The sequence below is a fragment of the Caretta caretta genome, chromosome 16, assembly GCF_965140235.1.
Source record: "Caretta caretta isolate rCarCar2 chromosome 16, rCarCar1.hap1, whole genome shotgun sequence".
Taxonomy (NCBI): Eukaryota; Metazoa; Chordata; order Testudines; family Cheloniidae; genus Caretta; species Caretta caretta.
Genome location: NC_134221.1, coordinates 12520215 through 12534405, shown reverse-complemented (window position 1 = coordinate 12534405; position 14191 = coordinate 12520215). Strand labels below are relative to the sequence as shown.

At 54.1% G+C, this 14191-nt stretch overlaps 1 protein-coding gene across 6 annotated transcripts in view; it reads right to left on the bottom strand.

Moving 5' to 3' along the window:
* The window catches only part of AK1 (adenylate kinase 1), a 40969-nt gene that overhangs the window by 10540 nt on the left and 16238 nt on the right, over nt 1-14191 (bottom strand). For 3 of the 6 annotated variants that reach the window (XM_048822986.2, XM_048822987.2, XM_048822988.2), the window contains exon 9: nt 3394-3436. In XM_048822986.2, coding sequence (XP_048678943.1) covers nt 3394-3436 — 43 coding nt within the window. Of the gene's footprint in view, nt 1-3393; nt 3437-4012; nt 4157-13539; nt 13677-14034; nt 14191 lie in introns of those variants that run through there. The other 3 variants (XM_048822993.2, XM_048822992.2, XM_048822990.2) reach the window with 3 other exon arrangements.

Here is a 14191-nt window from a genome sequence, read left to right as displayed (position 1 = left end):
AAGCTGGAGTAACTGCACAGGTGTACATACAGTCAGGGGCTGTGAAGCACCACTTAAAGTGTGTGTGTGGGGGGAACAGATTTATGCCACACCCCTGCCTAGCCCTCTCTTCCCTTCTCAGGTGCCCCCTGCACCAGCAGCCTGACCCTCCCACCCCCCGGCTCATGAGCCCCTACACCCACCCCCTCCATATTTGAATGCGTGGTGTTGTGGTGGGTGGGAGCTTCAGTGTCACTCTGGTTTGGCCTGGCCAAAAAGCGGTCAGGCTGATGGCCTAGACGACTCCCCCAGCCTATGCACAGAGTTACTCTAGCTTTACACCAGTGTGACTGAGAGCAGAATCTGGCCCCCATGCCACGCACAACAGCAAATATTACGCTGGATTAGCACCAGGAGGGCCGGCTCACTTGCATTTGGCCGCAGCTATAAATCCCCACCCAGGAAAGAATCTCCTCCAAAAAGCCAGAGTGACAAGAGAGATGCAACCACTGACCCTCTCAGAAAAGTTGCAACCTCAGTGTCCCAGCTGCCCCCCTCCCCCAATTCACATTGGGCCAACATCCCAGCTCCACAACCGAGAGGTTCCCTCAGCGTCACAGTCATTCTGGGAGTGGGCAATTTAATTCGAAGTCACCATTAATTCCAGTGCCTGGAGCTGATAGGGAGCTCCTCTCCCCAGGTACAGTACGCTGGAACATTTTCAAAGCTGGGTGAATGGTCCTGTCTCAAGTGTCGCAAGGACAAGGCAGAAGTGCTAAAAATAAAGGAAGATGTTCTCAGAGCTGGCTGTGGCTTGGAGTCTGCAGCTCCCAGCAATAAGAGGTCTTCTGATTGCAGCCTTCTAAAATTACACCTCCGAGCAGATGGGGAACAGGGTGGCCTTTGGCAGTTAAGATGCTTTCTGATCACGTTGGCAGATGAGATCTGACTGTGCCAAGGAGCTCATGCAGGGAAAGGCAGAGCCATGGTTGCAAGCACTGGCTGAGACACTGCGGGACTGCGTGTGGTTGGCTCACTATAAAAGCAATTTTCCCTCTCTTGGTATTTACACCTCCTCATCAATTGTTGGGAGTGGACCACATACACCCTGACTAAATTGGCCTTGAACACTGGTTCTCCACTTGCAAGGTAGAACTCCTTTCTCTTCATGTGCCAATATATATTTATGCCCATTTCTGTAATTTTTATTCCATGCATCTGAAGAAGTGGGTTTTTTACCCACGAAAGCTTATGCCCTAATAAATCTGTTAGTCTTTAAAGTGCCACAGGACTCCTCATTGTTTTTGTCTGAGACACTGGGGATGTTCTTCAGGAATTGGAGCAAAACTGGGAATGGAGAAAAGGCTGTTTGATGGTTAGGGCACTGCACAGGGAGCCAGAGGACGGGGTTCAATTCCTGGCTCTGTCACAGATTTGCACTATGGATAACATTTGCAAAAATGCTCAAGTGACTTAGAAACTTAAGTCCCACATTTTCAAAGGCTCTGTCTACACTTCAAATCCTACAGCAGAGACACTCACTACAGTGATGGGTGGGGTTCTCCCACTGGTGTAGCTAATCTGCCTCCCTGAGAGGCGGTAGCTAGGTGGACGGAGGGCATTCTTTCTAGCAATGTCTACATCGGGGTGAGGTCAATATAGCTGCATCTCTCAGGGGGGTGGATTTTTCACATCCTCAAGAGACATAGCTATGCTGATGTAAGTTCCCAGCGTAGACCAGCCCAAAGTGGTTTCCACACGTAGCAGCCTCAAGTCTCACTGAAAGCCAACGCTTTTGAAAATGGGACTTGAGTATATTTGAAAATTGTTATCCCTCACTCCCTTTGTGCCACAGTTCCCACCTATCAAACAGGGATAATACTTCACCACCCACTAGGGAGGCTGTAAGGATATATTCAGAGCCCATGGCAATGGGAGCCAAAGACAGAGGTGTACAGACAGGGGATTGGCTCTCGGTTGTATAGCCTGTCACTGGCTCAGGTTGGTAGTAACGAAGTCGTCACAGAATCATAGAAGATTAGGGTTGGAAGAGACCTCAGGAGGTCATCTAGTCCAACCCCCTGCTCAAAGCAGGACCAACCCCAACTAAATCAACCCAGCCAGGGCTTTGTCAAGCCGGGCCTTAAAAACCAATAAGGATGAAGATTCCACCACCTTCCTGGGTGACCCATTCCAGTGCTTCACCACCCTCCTAGTGAAATAGTTTTTCCTAATATCCAACCTAGACCTCCCCCACTGCAACTTGAGACCATTGCTCCTTGTTCTGTCATCTGCCACCACTGAGAACAGCCTAGCTCCATTCTCTTTGGAACCCCCCCTTCAGGTAGTTGAAGGCTGCTACCAAATCCCCCCTCACTCTTCTCTTCTGCAGACTAACAATCCCATTTCCCTCAGCCTCTCCTCATATATCATGTGCCCCAGCCCCCTAGTCATTTCCGTTGCCCTCCACTGGACTCTTTCCAATATGTCCACATCCTTTCTGTAGTGGGGGCCCAAAACTGGATGCAATATTCCAGATGTGGCCTCATCAGTGCTGAATAGAGGGGAATAATCACTTCCCTGATCATCTGATGGCTCTTCTCCGGTCTGGGAGAAACAAGCTGAGTGGTTCTCAGTCCAGTTGCTAGTGAACAAGTGCCAGCCTCACAAAAACCACCCTCATAACCAGCACTAATCGGCAACCTTGGCAGTAGTGATGCCAGGGACTGACTGAGGGCCATGGAGACTGAACTCCCCTCTCGGCCCTAGAAACGGTCCCTGCAGGCCAGTGCTGAGGTCTCACGGCAGGACAGGGTGGGGACACCAGGGACGTACTGCTGCTGCCAGGGCCGTGTCCCTTAGTCACTAGGGCTGTTATTCTGTGTTTACAGAGCAGAGAGCAACCCACTGCCTCCAGGCTAGAGCAGGTGAAGACCCAGGTGAAACCCAAAGAGGAGAGAGGGAGAGGGGGAACACCCTGACAGCTGCGAGCCCTCATACTGGGCTCAAGTGCAAGGACCGCGCATGGATGCTGCCAGCCAGGACCAATTGTCCAAGGGAGGTGCCTTAGTTCTTTCCGGCTCCTGATCCTTCCAGCATGCATGAGCCTTGCATTTCCGCTGTTCTGGGCTGGCAGGGAGATGAGTGGAAAAGAGGAAGAGAACCAAGGAAGGACACAAGGTTTCTAAAAGGGGATAACGCAACAACAGAACCTGAGCCTGGTTAGCAGAGATGGCCCTGAGCCAGAACTCTGGATCCAACATCCCTCCCCTCCCCCAGCCATACCCTGGATCTGCACTTGGGGGCTCAGGCCCATTGCTATGGGCTTAGACAACTGGATGTAGCCTTAGTAAGATGGAGACAGATGCGTGGAGAGAAGGAGCCACGCCCAAGCCAGGGAAAGGGAGCTCTCACCTGTTGCCATCCTCAGAAGATCTGGGCAAAGAAGCTCTTCAGTCTGAAAGGAAACAGAACTCCTGGTTAGACAGTGCAGGAGGGCCTGGGGGGTCAGCTATGGGCTTTAGGAAGGGGCTGGTTTGGCCTTCAGAAACAGCCCCAGTCCCTTTCCTCCTGAGGCTAAGTAGTCCTTAATGCTTCCCAGGGCCCATGCTCCCCCTTAGCTCACTGGGTTTCAATCTCTTCCCACCTCTCAAATACATTTCCTAGAAAATGGAAGAAGGTGATTCCCACTGTTTGCTCAGCTGCCAGTATCTTGGAGCAGAGGAACACGCCAGCTCCCCTGCACACACATGGCTACCCACACACGAATGGCACAGGCCCACAAACACAGCACCCTAGTAACTGCTCCCTTGTTCTGTTCTAGAGAGTGACTGACAGGGCTGGGGACAGAGGTGCAGGTTCCTGAGGCTCCCAGGCTGGTTGGCAATCAGGCACCTACTTACTGGAAGCTGGTGCATTTGAAGACATGTCCGAAGACTTCAGAGGAGGAGGCCCCAACCTCCCCTGCAGCTCAGAAGGCTCTCAGCCTATAGCCCGTTCTAGCATAGCGGTTCTGAACCAGCAATACCATTACCTGATGGACACGGACACTTCAGAGCCTTCCTCTAGCTGCTTTCTGCTACCCGGTCTGATCCAGAGAACAGCAGTCCCCCGGCCACCTGGGAGTGCCTCAGTGCCTATGGCACGTCACTGTGACAACCAGCCCTTCCTGCCTCCTCTTCCACCCAGGGAGGGAGAGAAAAAGCAAGAGAGAAAACACAGGAGACAAAACCCACCCGAGACAGGAACCGTGAGATAGATTCTGAGCAGCGAGAAATCAGAGAGCCAGAGATGGGCACGGGGACAGACCCCGTCAGTCAGACCTGGTCACCAGCCCGGCTGATCCAGTCCTGCCTGTCACAGCAGCAGCACTTGGTGTCGGAGCCTGGCGGCTGCCTTTGCATGTTTCATAAGCGTTGCTTCGGTGACAGCGGGAGCTCAGGGGATGAAGAAGCATCCTACAGAACCTGTTCCAGCCTCGTGACCCAGGGCTTAGTGCACCGCCCCAGCAGGCAAGAGGCCTGGGTTTGAGCCAACTGGATCACCAGCACACCCCGCTCCTTGGAGGGCAGGTGGAGAGCCTTGCTTTGGCCATTGGGGGGCGCTCCCACCCCCCCTTGTTCCTGCTCCCTCTTCTCCAGCCCCATTTCCTCCCCCCCATGGGATGCAGGGCCACCCTCAGCCAGGCGGTCAGGTCTCTTCTCCTGGGCACTGCACTCTGGTCTGGTGCTCTGGTGAAGATTTGGCATAACTAGCAGTCAGTGCTTAGACTCTGCTATGGGCCCAGCTGGGAGCCCTGAGCCATGTCTCCAGGGCAGCAGGCAGATTCCACTGTGCAGCGTTTGCCTGAGGGACTAGCTGCTCTCAAGCTGAGTTTGGGGGTGGAAACTAAGAGGGTGACGGGTGCTTTGACTCGCTGGGGTGAAGTGGGGAAAACTGGGGCATCTGGAATAGCTTGGGGCGGAGGGGATACGAAGTGCGAGTTTAGCCTTCTTCTTCCTTAGACAGATTAAAGGAAGAGCATTGGACATTCCCCCCCGGAGTCTCCAAAGTCTCCCGGGGCTGGAGCGCTCCAAGCCAGTGGCATGCAAGGGGAGCTCTTGGAGGAAGAGCTTTAGATAAAGCCAAGCCACAGAGTTTGATTAATGAATGATGAACTCCTCTCCCTGGCACAGTGTCATTGCACTCAACCCAATGGGGTCACAATGGCACAGGAGGGCTTGTGGGTGCGAGTGCATGTACATAGACCTTCCCTGCTGGGTTCTCTACATACTCATCCCAGAGGGTTTGCTATGAGGCAAGAACCAAGTTGACAGTAATATTGCATCTCCGTGGGCCTGCTGTTTACAGGGTAGGAATCAAGAGGGGCAGAAAAGCAGGGTAACAGGACCCCTTTAAAATTTACTACTGTGACATTGTAGAGGGAGTTCGGGGTGACACCCCCTTAGCCCTGAGTACTGGACACACATGATCGTGGGGGCAGCTGAGGGCTGCATTATTCAGTACGTTTCCCCACTAGAAGAGAGACCCCAAATTCCCTTCCAATGCTCAGCTGTACGTCTGCCTTGACACGATCAGTCCCATTTGGGGCTGTCTTGCATCCCCTCCCCTCCCCTCACTCTGTGACCACAGGTTTTGTTGATCCCAAAAGTCAGCTGCATCCTCAAGACGACAAAGTCATGCTGCTGAGGTCCATAGCAAGCCTCACCCAGCCCTGCCCGGCTAGGGTGGGGCAGTGGCTCGGGGCTCCAGCAGAAATGGAGAGACCTGGTTGCCTTCACGGAGCCCCAGAAGCTGGAACATGCAGATGTTTCTCATGCACCTTTATCTAACTCAGCCCTCCCTTCCCCACAAGTAGCCAGCCATGATTCCAGGCCCCCCCGCCCCCATTCCCTTGATATCTTCAGCAACTGACAGTGCACATCCGCCTTGCTGACTCCCTAGGGGGGAGGGCAGTTTACCTCGATTCACAGACTCCAAGGTCAGAAGGGACCCTTGTGGTCATCTAGGCTGACCTCCTGTGTAACACAGGCCAGAGAACTTCCCCCAAATAATTCCTAGTGCGGATCCTTTAGCAAAACAGACAGTCTCGATTTTAAAATTGCCGGTAATGGAGAATCCAACAGGACCCTTGGTAAATTGTTCCCCATCCTCCAGGGCTCACAGAGAATCCTGGCAATGTAGGGCTAGAAAGGGACCTCAAGAGGTTGAGGTGCCTGTTCAGGTATTAGCCCCCAAACCAGAAAGAGTCACCATCACTAAGAGTGCCAGCAGACCCATCCAGCCCCTGTTCAAACCTCTCTGACATGCAGGGAGAACTTGTGTCACTTTTCTCCAGCCTAGAATGGCCAGTCCAAAGGGTTCATAAATCATGAGTCAGGTCCCCAAAAAAGACGATTTCCTTCAGAGTCATGAGACTTTTTAAAATCATAAGTGTTGGGGTCTTTTTGTCTTTTGGTTACTGAGCCATTGGGCGGCATTTGGATTCATGTTCTCAAGCTTGTCAAACTGGCTTTTTAAACAAACAAACAAAAACTGAGATTCTCATCTAATCACATGACTCCAAGACCTGGGGCTTTAAGAAAAACACCAGGTATCCTGTGATAAAATTGCCAGAGCTGGCATCGCTGCGTTCACCTAGAAACAGAGCCAACTGGTGTATGCATGCGTGAGCCCGGCACCACACCCCTGTGATAGGAACCCCCTCGAGGGATGCTCTCTCTCACACAGACCTTGCACGCTTCAGACCTCACTTCCAGAATTCACAGCTTCCCTTTCCCAGAGATCAGAGAGGAAGTCATATGACCCAGCCTCCACTGTGCCCCCTGCACAGCCTGATCAAGGCTCCACCCTTACAGAGCACCTGAGTAGAGCTGACTTTACTCCACTGAGGGGCCAAGCTAACCCCTGGGTGTCACATCAGGAATGATCTTGGCCTGACAGCTTTATGATGCAGCCACCTTAGGTTGGAAACATAATGCTTACATCGGACACCTGTTGTTACCTGCCCCTGCGCTGCTCAGTGACCAGATCTCATCAGCTCTCAGCTTCCTTTGTTGCAGGAAGTTAACACATCTGATTGACAGTCCACCCAAATAAGCAAATTCTTAAAGGTACAGGGCCCAAATTCCACCCTGAGTTAAACTGGTGGGGGCCGGTAGAATTCCTACACATTGGTCACTGCATGGCCCTATTTCCTTGCAGCAATGTTGAATTAATGTGTGTTGAATGGAGAGTGAGTAAATGCAATACAGGTATGTAAACACTAGGGGGAGCATGGGGAAGAGAAGCATCCGGGGGGGACTGGAGAGAAGGCCGATGCATTTGGAGTGAGGGTGGAGTTGCTCCCATTTTCACCCCCTGACTGTGGGTCTACCCTGGGGGTTATTGAACTAGTGTTATTATGCCGATGCAGCTGCACCAGAGGGGACGCCCCGCGCGAGTGGAACAAGTGCAGCTTACCCTGGGTGTCGGTGTAAATCCCCTTTGACACCAGGGCAACTACATTGGTGCAAACCGCGCTTCCCCCTGATGCAGACAGGGCCTTACTCCAGTCTGTAGTGTGCAGGAACAGGGCAGTGTCCCTTTGGATAGTTCGCAAGCCCTCTAGTGGTGGATGTTGTATGTTTTCAGAAGCAGCCAGCGCAGCAGGATGTGTGCCGTTTGGGGACAGGACTAACCAGCCCTCTGCCTCCCCTGTTGTGTATGAAGAGCAAAGACACAACCCTGGACTCCCCCCGCACACAGAACAGCCCGTCCTCCCCACCCATCTCCCACACGCAGCAGCCAACTTACTGAACCTCCTGGGCACACTCCCGCAGCTGCCCAGCCCCCATAGAGAGCCATTCCTCTTCCCTCACCCAACTACAGGAGTCCCCCAGCCTTGGACATAGTGGCCCACCCCCATTGGCCCCCGGTGCACAGAACTGCAGCTCTCACCCTTCAGTAAGATGGGATCCAGGTGCTCGGAGAAGGGTTCTGGGTTCCTCATCAGCCTTGTGTTTTCACTTATTCCTGCCACTAGGGGGCATCCCAGGGCCCAATCCCCTCCTGCTCACCTGTGTTTGTCGCCTACGGGCAGCAAACCTGCCTGGCACGTCAGGGCCACCCTCATGCCTAGCAATGTAGGGAAAGCCTGAAAAGGCCTTGCGCATTAGGGAGCACATGAAAAACAGCTTGGGTAGCCCATCCCTAAAATAGATCCATGCCCTTCCAGAGCTAACGCCTCCTCCCCCGGGCAGGCCCAGCCTCAGTGGGGAAGAACAGAGGTCAGGTTACAGCCCCCAGCCCATGCCTAAAAAGGGCAGGTGCCCTTCAGCTTCAGCCTGCTCTGGGGTTCTAAGTATGGCCCAGGCATAAATCCTGCAGAGGTCACGTCCACACCTGTGCCAGGGTGGGGTTGGCCCCAAGGAGCAGCCAGCTAGAATCACAGTCTTTCCCCCATGAGCAGTCAGTCAGAGGAAGGCAAAGGTGGCAGCAACCCAAAGGAGGGTGGAAATAGCGGCCCCTCAGCTCCCCTGGCGTGTTGAACAGCTCCACAGGGACTAGCCTCTGCCCTCCAGCTTGCATCTCAGCCCCATGAAGCCCTTGGGGGCTGCCCTGTGACCAGAGGGGCCCAAAGTGAGAGGTCAGTGAGGCCTTGGGCCTCATCCAGCCCTAAGGGGCAATTCCTCTGGAGCTGCATCTGCTCATGCCAAGGCTGAACATGGGCCCACGAGGGCACCGGGAGGAAGTCGATGGGGGAGGCTAAGGAGACAGTTCTGTTTTCGGTGGGTGGGGAGGAATCTAGGAGTCCATGGAGGCTGGAGAAAAGAGCTTCAGCTGGGGTTGCAGGGCAATATTTGGGGAAGGAGAGGCGTTCCAAACACTGGTGGCTCCAGGGCAGGTTTAATCCTAAAATGCCCCGACAAGCAACCTCTTGGCTCAGATCAGTGTCATGCCCAACATAGCCCTTTCGGTGCCTGGCAGCATCTGTGCTCCTTCAGCTCAGCAGGCTGCAATGGCAGGGTAGCCAGCCCCCTGTCTGACACCCCTAGACTCTCCCCTCCATCAGCCAGGCCTCGCTCAGCCCCGAGAAGGGAGGCTCTGAGCACAGAGCTGTGGTTTGACCCCTCCATCTGAGCAAAATGGGCCCGTAGCCCCCTCAGCCCCTCTCCCTCCCCGGTTCCCTCCCACACCAGAGAGCAGCGCAAGGGGGCAGCACATTAGAGGTGGGGTTTCCAGTGCTGCCAGCTCACCCCTCCTAGGGGCAAGAGCCACTTGCTGTGACGTCCCAGCACTGCCGCAGCCATGTCCCCCACCCTCCCCTGTTCCTTAGAGCCACGGGCCTGCCCCCGCTCCCACTGAAGCCAAAGCAAAAGCTCCCATTGGCTTTCAGGAGCTGCAAGACCAGGCCTGCTGGCCTTCAATGGGGCCCTGCAGCCTTTGCATCTCAGGCTATGCCGCTGAGCGCCAGAGACAATGCCATGCCGCGGTTAGAGCCGGGGCCTGGGACTCAAGAGAGCTGGGTTCTGTGCCTGGCTCTGCTATGGACAGGCTGGGCCGGTCACGCTCCATCTACCTGCCTCTGCTTCCCCACCCACGGCCTGGGGGTAGCCACCCTGTCTGCCCGGGGAGTATCCCTGTTCATTAGGCGTTACCTCAGGTCCCTGACCAGGCAGGCTGGTTTCACATGCTGTGCAGGGCCAGGGTGAGCAGGGACATTAACCTAGAGAGCAGGCGACCGAGGGCTCCTGCTGCCCTGAAGCTGAGAGTGCTCATCAGAGTCGGCAGCTGTGCCAGCTCAGATCCCATCTGTTTCCCTGTATCCGGCAAGTGGGAGCCCCGTGTGCCTCACCCTCTCTGGGCTGGGGTGTTCTGGTGGTGGGTCAGGGTCTGTTTGCTAGGTGGGGCCCTGTAACTAGGGCACTTGGGAGAGTTGCCCTACCTCCTCTCCCATGCATGCCGGGCCTTTCCACCTCCCCTGGGGTCCTGCTGCTCCCCAGTTTGAGTCTGGGCCACCGGGCGACTCCCCCGTGTGGGAATGGCCCTCGGAGCAGCGCCGACACTGTCAGAGCTGGAGTGCATCTATGGGACCGATCCTTGGAGGGGCTGAGTGCCCCATTGGAGCCGACGAGTGGAAAGGGAGGTGAGGGCCCCACAGGATCAATGCGATCAAGCCAGCGACTCTAATAATGGAGCCCACAGAGTGGAGACGGCATCCCCCCATGGGTATCAGCAATTGCAGGGGGCGGTAGGCTGCCGTTACCTCACTCTACTGACTGTGCCATAGGAGAAAGGCCAGTGGATAGCCCCCTCCTCTCCCAACACTCACCACACGGCTCTCACGCTGCTCCATTCTGCCCATGCCACCAAAGGCTCCATCAACCACTGCTGATCCCCAGACCAGGTACCACAGTGATGGGCACGGTACAAAACCAACACCCCTAGGCAGATAAGACTAGGCAGAGGGAGAATCGTTTGAGAATCATCTTTAGGAACACAGAACTGGAAGGGACCTCTTGGGTCACTGAGTCCAGTGCTTTGTTGTCACAGGCAACCCCGTCAGAGACTCCTGTTCAAAAACAGATCAATCTCCATCTTCAGACTAGCTAGGGCTTGTCAGAGGCCATGTGGTCCCAGCCTGCAGACGCTGCAGGATCATTCATACAGAGTCACACATTCACTGTAAGCTCAGAGCCTGTCTCTTCCCATGTGTTTGTACAGCACCAAGCACGGCGTGGCCTTGCTCCTGACTGGTCTGGGTGCAGCCATACTACCAATGACTAGCTCCACTATTTTTCCATTTTGAAAAGCCACCGTAGTTCTCAGGAATGGTGCTGCATGGTTAGCCCTGCAGCCAGGAGCCCTTGAGGTACCTGCCGGTTAGAGTGATGTTTGGATGCATGGACTCTATCTTGATACTCTGATTCCCTGCCAGCTGATTGTCTGGCATCCACCACGTATTGGTAGCAGAGAAGCCAGGGGAATGCTCTGTCTGGGCTCTGCAATCCCTGGCTCAGAACATGCTGTGACCCTAAGCCCCATATTCTTCATAGAGATGTTGTTATGATATGATTATGGCGTAACTATGAGGTGTTTTATACAAGATGGGTCATGGGAGATGTCATCGGAAAGGTTATGCTTGGCTGAATATGATTCTCCTATTTGTATGCATGCGGCATTCTGGTATCTGAAGTTAGGAATATGGTCTATGCCTCTATTACAAATGTGTTTACACCTGGGGAATGCCCACTGGACAGAATGCAATCAGTCTAGATGGCTGGCTGGGAAGGGCCATTAGGGAAAACAACAGGTCTTAGAAGATGCTAATCTCCCTCTGGGGAGCCTTCTTGGGAAGTTTTCCTGAGGACGCTACAAACAGCCTCCGAGTTATGTGACCCTACAGGGACAAGTGACCAAGTCACCTGGTACTGGACTTCATCTTGGAATACCAGTGTTTTTTCCACTGAAAGGCGTGGGAACTAAGTCTGGAGACAAAGGATTCCCGCCATATACAAAAGCTATTTAAGGCACGGGAGTGACATCACCAGGGTTCTTCTCTGACTCCCAAAGGAGACTGCTGGAAACACCTGAGGAACAAGGACTGGAACTGGGGAGAAGGGCTGAACCCAGGCTAGACGGGTTTCAAGCCTGTGAAAGGTATACCTGGCGTTTTAAGCTGCAAACAAGTGCAGTTTGCCCTCAAGAACTGCCAAAATTAACAATTAGGGTGAGAATTTGCTACTCATATCCAATCTCTTTAGTATATTAAGCTTAGATTGTGTTTTTGTTTATTTGCTGGGTAATCTGCTTTGATCTGTTTGCTATCCTTTGAAATCATTTAAAATCTATCTTTTGTAGTTAATAAACTTGTTTTTGTTTTGTCTAAAACCAGTGTGTGGACATTATAACTTGGGGCAGAAAACATATCTCTCTCCACATTGAGGGAGGGGGTGAATTTTATGAGCTTACGGTGTACAGTTCCCTGTGCAGTGCAAGACAGTATAACTTTGGGTTTACATTCTAGAGGAGGGTGCACGCCTTGGGAACGGGGAGGTGCCTTAGCTGAGCCTTCCTATGCAGAGCTGATCCCAGCATCTGTGAGCAGCTGCAGCTGGGTGTGTCCCCACCTATGTGTATGCTGATTTAAAGAACAAGCTTGGAGAGCTTAGCAACTTGTCACACCAGCACAGTGTGAGAGGGAGCCCAGGCTGGTGGGTCATGGGAACTCAGTGATACCCCAGTTTCAGGTGGCACCCCGGGGGAACTCGTCACACATGCATCATCTCCCAAGCCCAAATGAATACACCTCTCCCTGTAGATTGCCATCCTTATTACCTAAACACATTGACAGTTGCTGGTGACTGCCCCATGCGATTCAACACCTCCAGGTAACCTGCCCTGACCCCACAGCCATCTGACTGGTGGGAAGAAATTAAAAAGCAACTCCAAATGTCTCCAGGTGGCAATGAACCTGGCTCTGGGCCTCCACAGAACAATATCCACTTCCACACTCCTTCTCCACCTGACTGCAAAGCACAAGGCCCTGTCCGTCGGGAAGCTGCGGCTCTTTCCAAGATAACCCCAGTGAAACCCAGCTGGGAACTGGGAACCATAGGTGCTGGAACTGGGGGTGCAGTAGCACCCCAGGCTGTAAGTGGTTTCCATCAAATGCAGGGTTTACAGTTCCATTCAATGGCTCTCAGCACCCCCCTATACAAACTGTCCCAGCACCCCTGCTGGGAATTCTGTGCAAAGGAAGACTGGGAAGTGCTAGCAGGGGGGCGGGGTCCTGCCAGCCACTCTCTCTCCACTTGATGGCAGGGTGTGTGGCTGGGGAGTCCTCTTCCAATCACCAGTGAGCGAATTCAGGGCCTAGGACAGCAAGGGGCTATTAGTATAGTGCAGGGAGACTGCAAACTTCCCAACTTCTCACTGATCCTGACCTGCAACCCTACCCAGCTAGTCCCGTCCTGAGCCCCTCGCCTTGCCCAACTTGGCCAATGCACCTCAGTCCGGAGCTGCAGCGTCATCTATCCTGGAGCCCCTCTCCCACCACAGCCCGGCCAACACCCCACAATCCCAAGCTGGAATCCCCAACCCCCTCATTTCAACCCAGAGCCCCACAGAGCTCCACCAAGACTCCTCTGTTCTGACTGTAACACCCCCTGCTCTGGGCTTCCCACAGCTCAGTCAAAACAACAGCCTTCAAACCTGCTACACCCACGGCTGTTCCACTCTTGGACCCGTCCTGTGTCCAGACTGGTGAGATGCCCAGAGAACGGAAGGGGAGCCGACAGCCACTAAACCAGGCAGACAACACACACAGGGAGCAGCAAAGCCACCCGCTACCACAGGCCGACACTCACAAGGCACAGCCAATACTGCCCGCATGCACTGACTCCTGCAGGCATGCAGAGAGCTCAGCCACGCTGCACCACCTACACAATGGACACGCCAGAAGCCCGGCCCAAAGTCACAAGCAGGTACCAGGAATAATAGACTTTGTATTGCTCCTGCAGAGTCCAGCTGCGCAAATCAAGGCACCCTTGACAATCTTAATTAAGCCTCCCGACTTGCCTGGGTGTGGGGGAAGGTAGGTATTGTCATCCAGATGGGGAAACTGAGCCACAGGAGTCACATGACCTGCCCAAGGTCATTGTGCGGCCAGGGCAGAGCTGGGATCAGAAGCCAGAAGTCCTCACTTCCAGACTGGAGCTTTCACCACAGTCACAGGCGAACCCAGATGCACACCCAGTGCACGTGTGCAGAGCAGCCAGCAAAGGGATAAACATCAACTCGCCCGGGGAGCGCTGGGAATCTGGACTGCCCGTGACAAACAGCTACGGACAGAGTCTGCCAGGGCCAGCAGCCGCCCTGAGCTGCCTCACAAGCCAAATAACCGTCCCGCCACCCCCCCGTCTGGCTCCTGGGGCGGGAGAGCAGATGGGAAACAAAACAAGACTCTGAGCAGCAGCCGGGAGGGGTCCAAAGCAACCCTCCCCTCTAACAAAACCCAGCAAAACCCTGTTCCCCTGCCCTCCTGCGCAGGCCCTGGGGGCTTTGCGTACTGACCTCTCAGTGTTGGGATGCAGAAGTGCAAGGGGGCAGAGAGCAACCAGGTCCGGTTCTGTGCAGCCAGCTGCCCTGCATGTCCTCCCTGGCTATTTTTACTCTACATATAACACTGTCATTCGCACTGCATGCCGGGAGGGAGATTTCTCACAGCCTC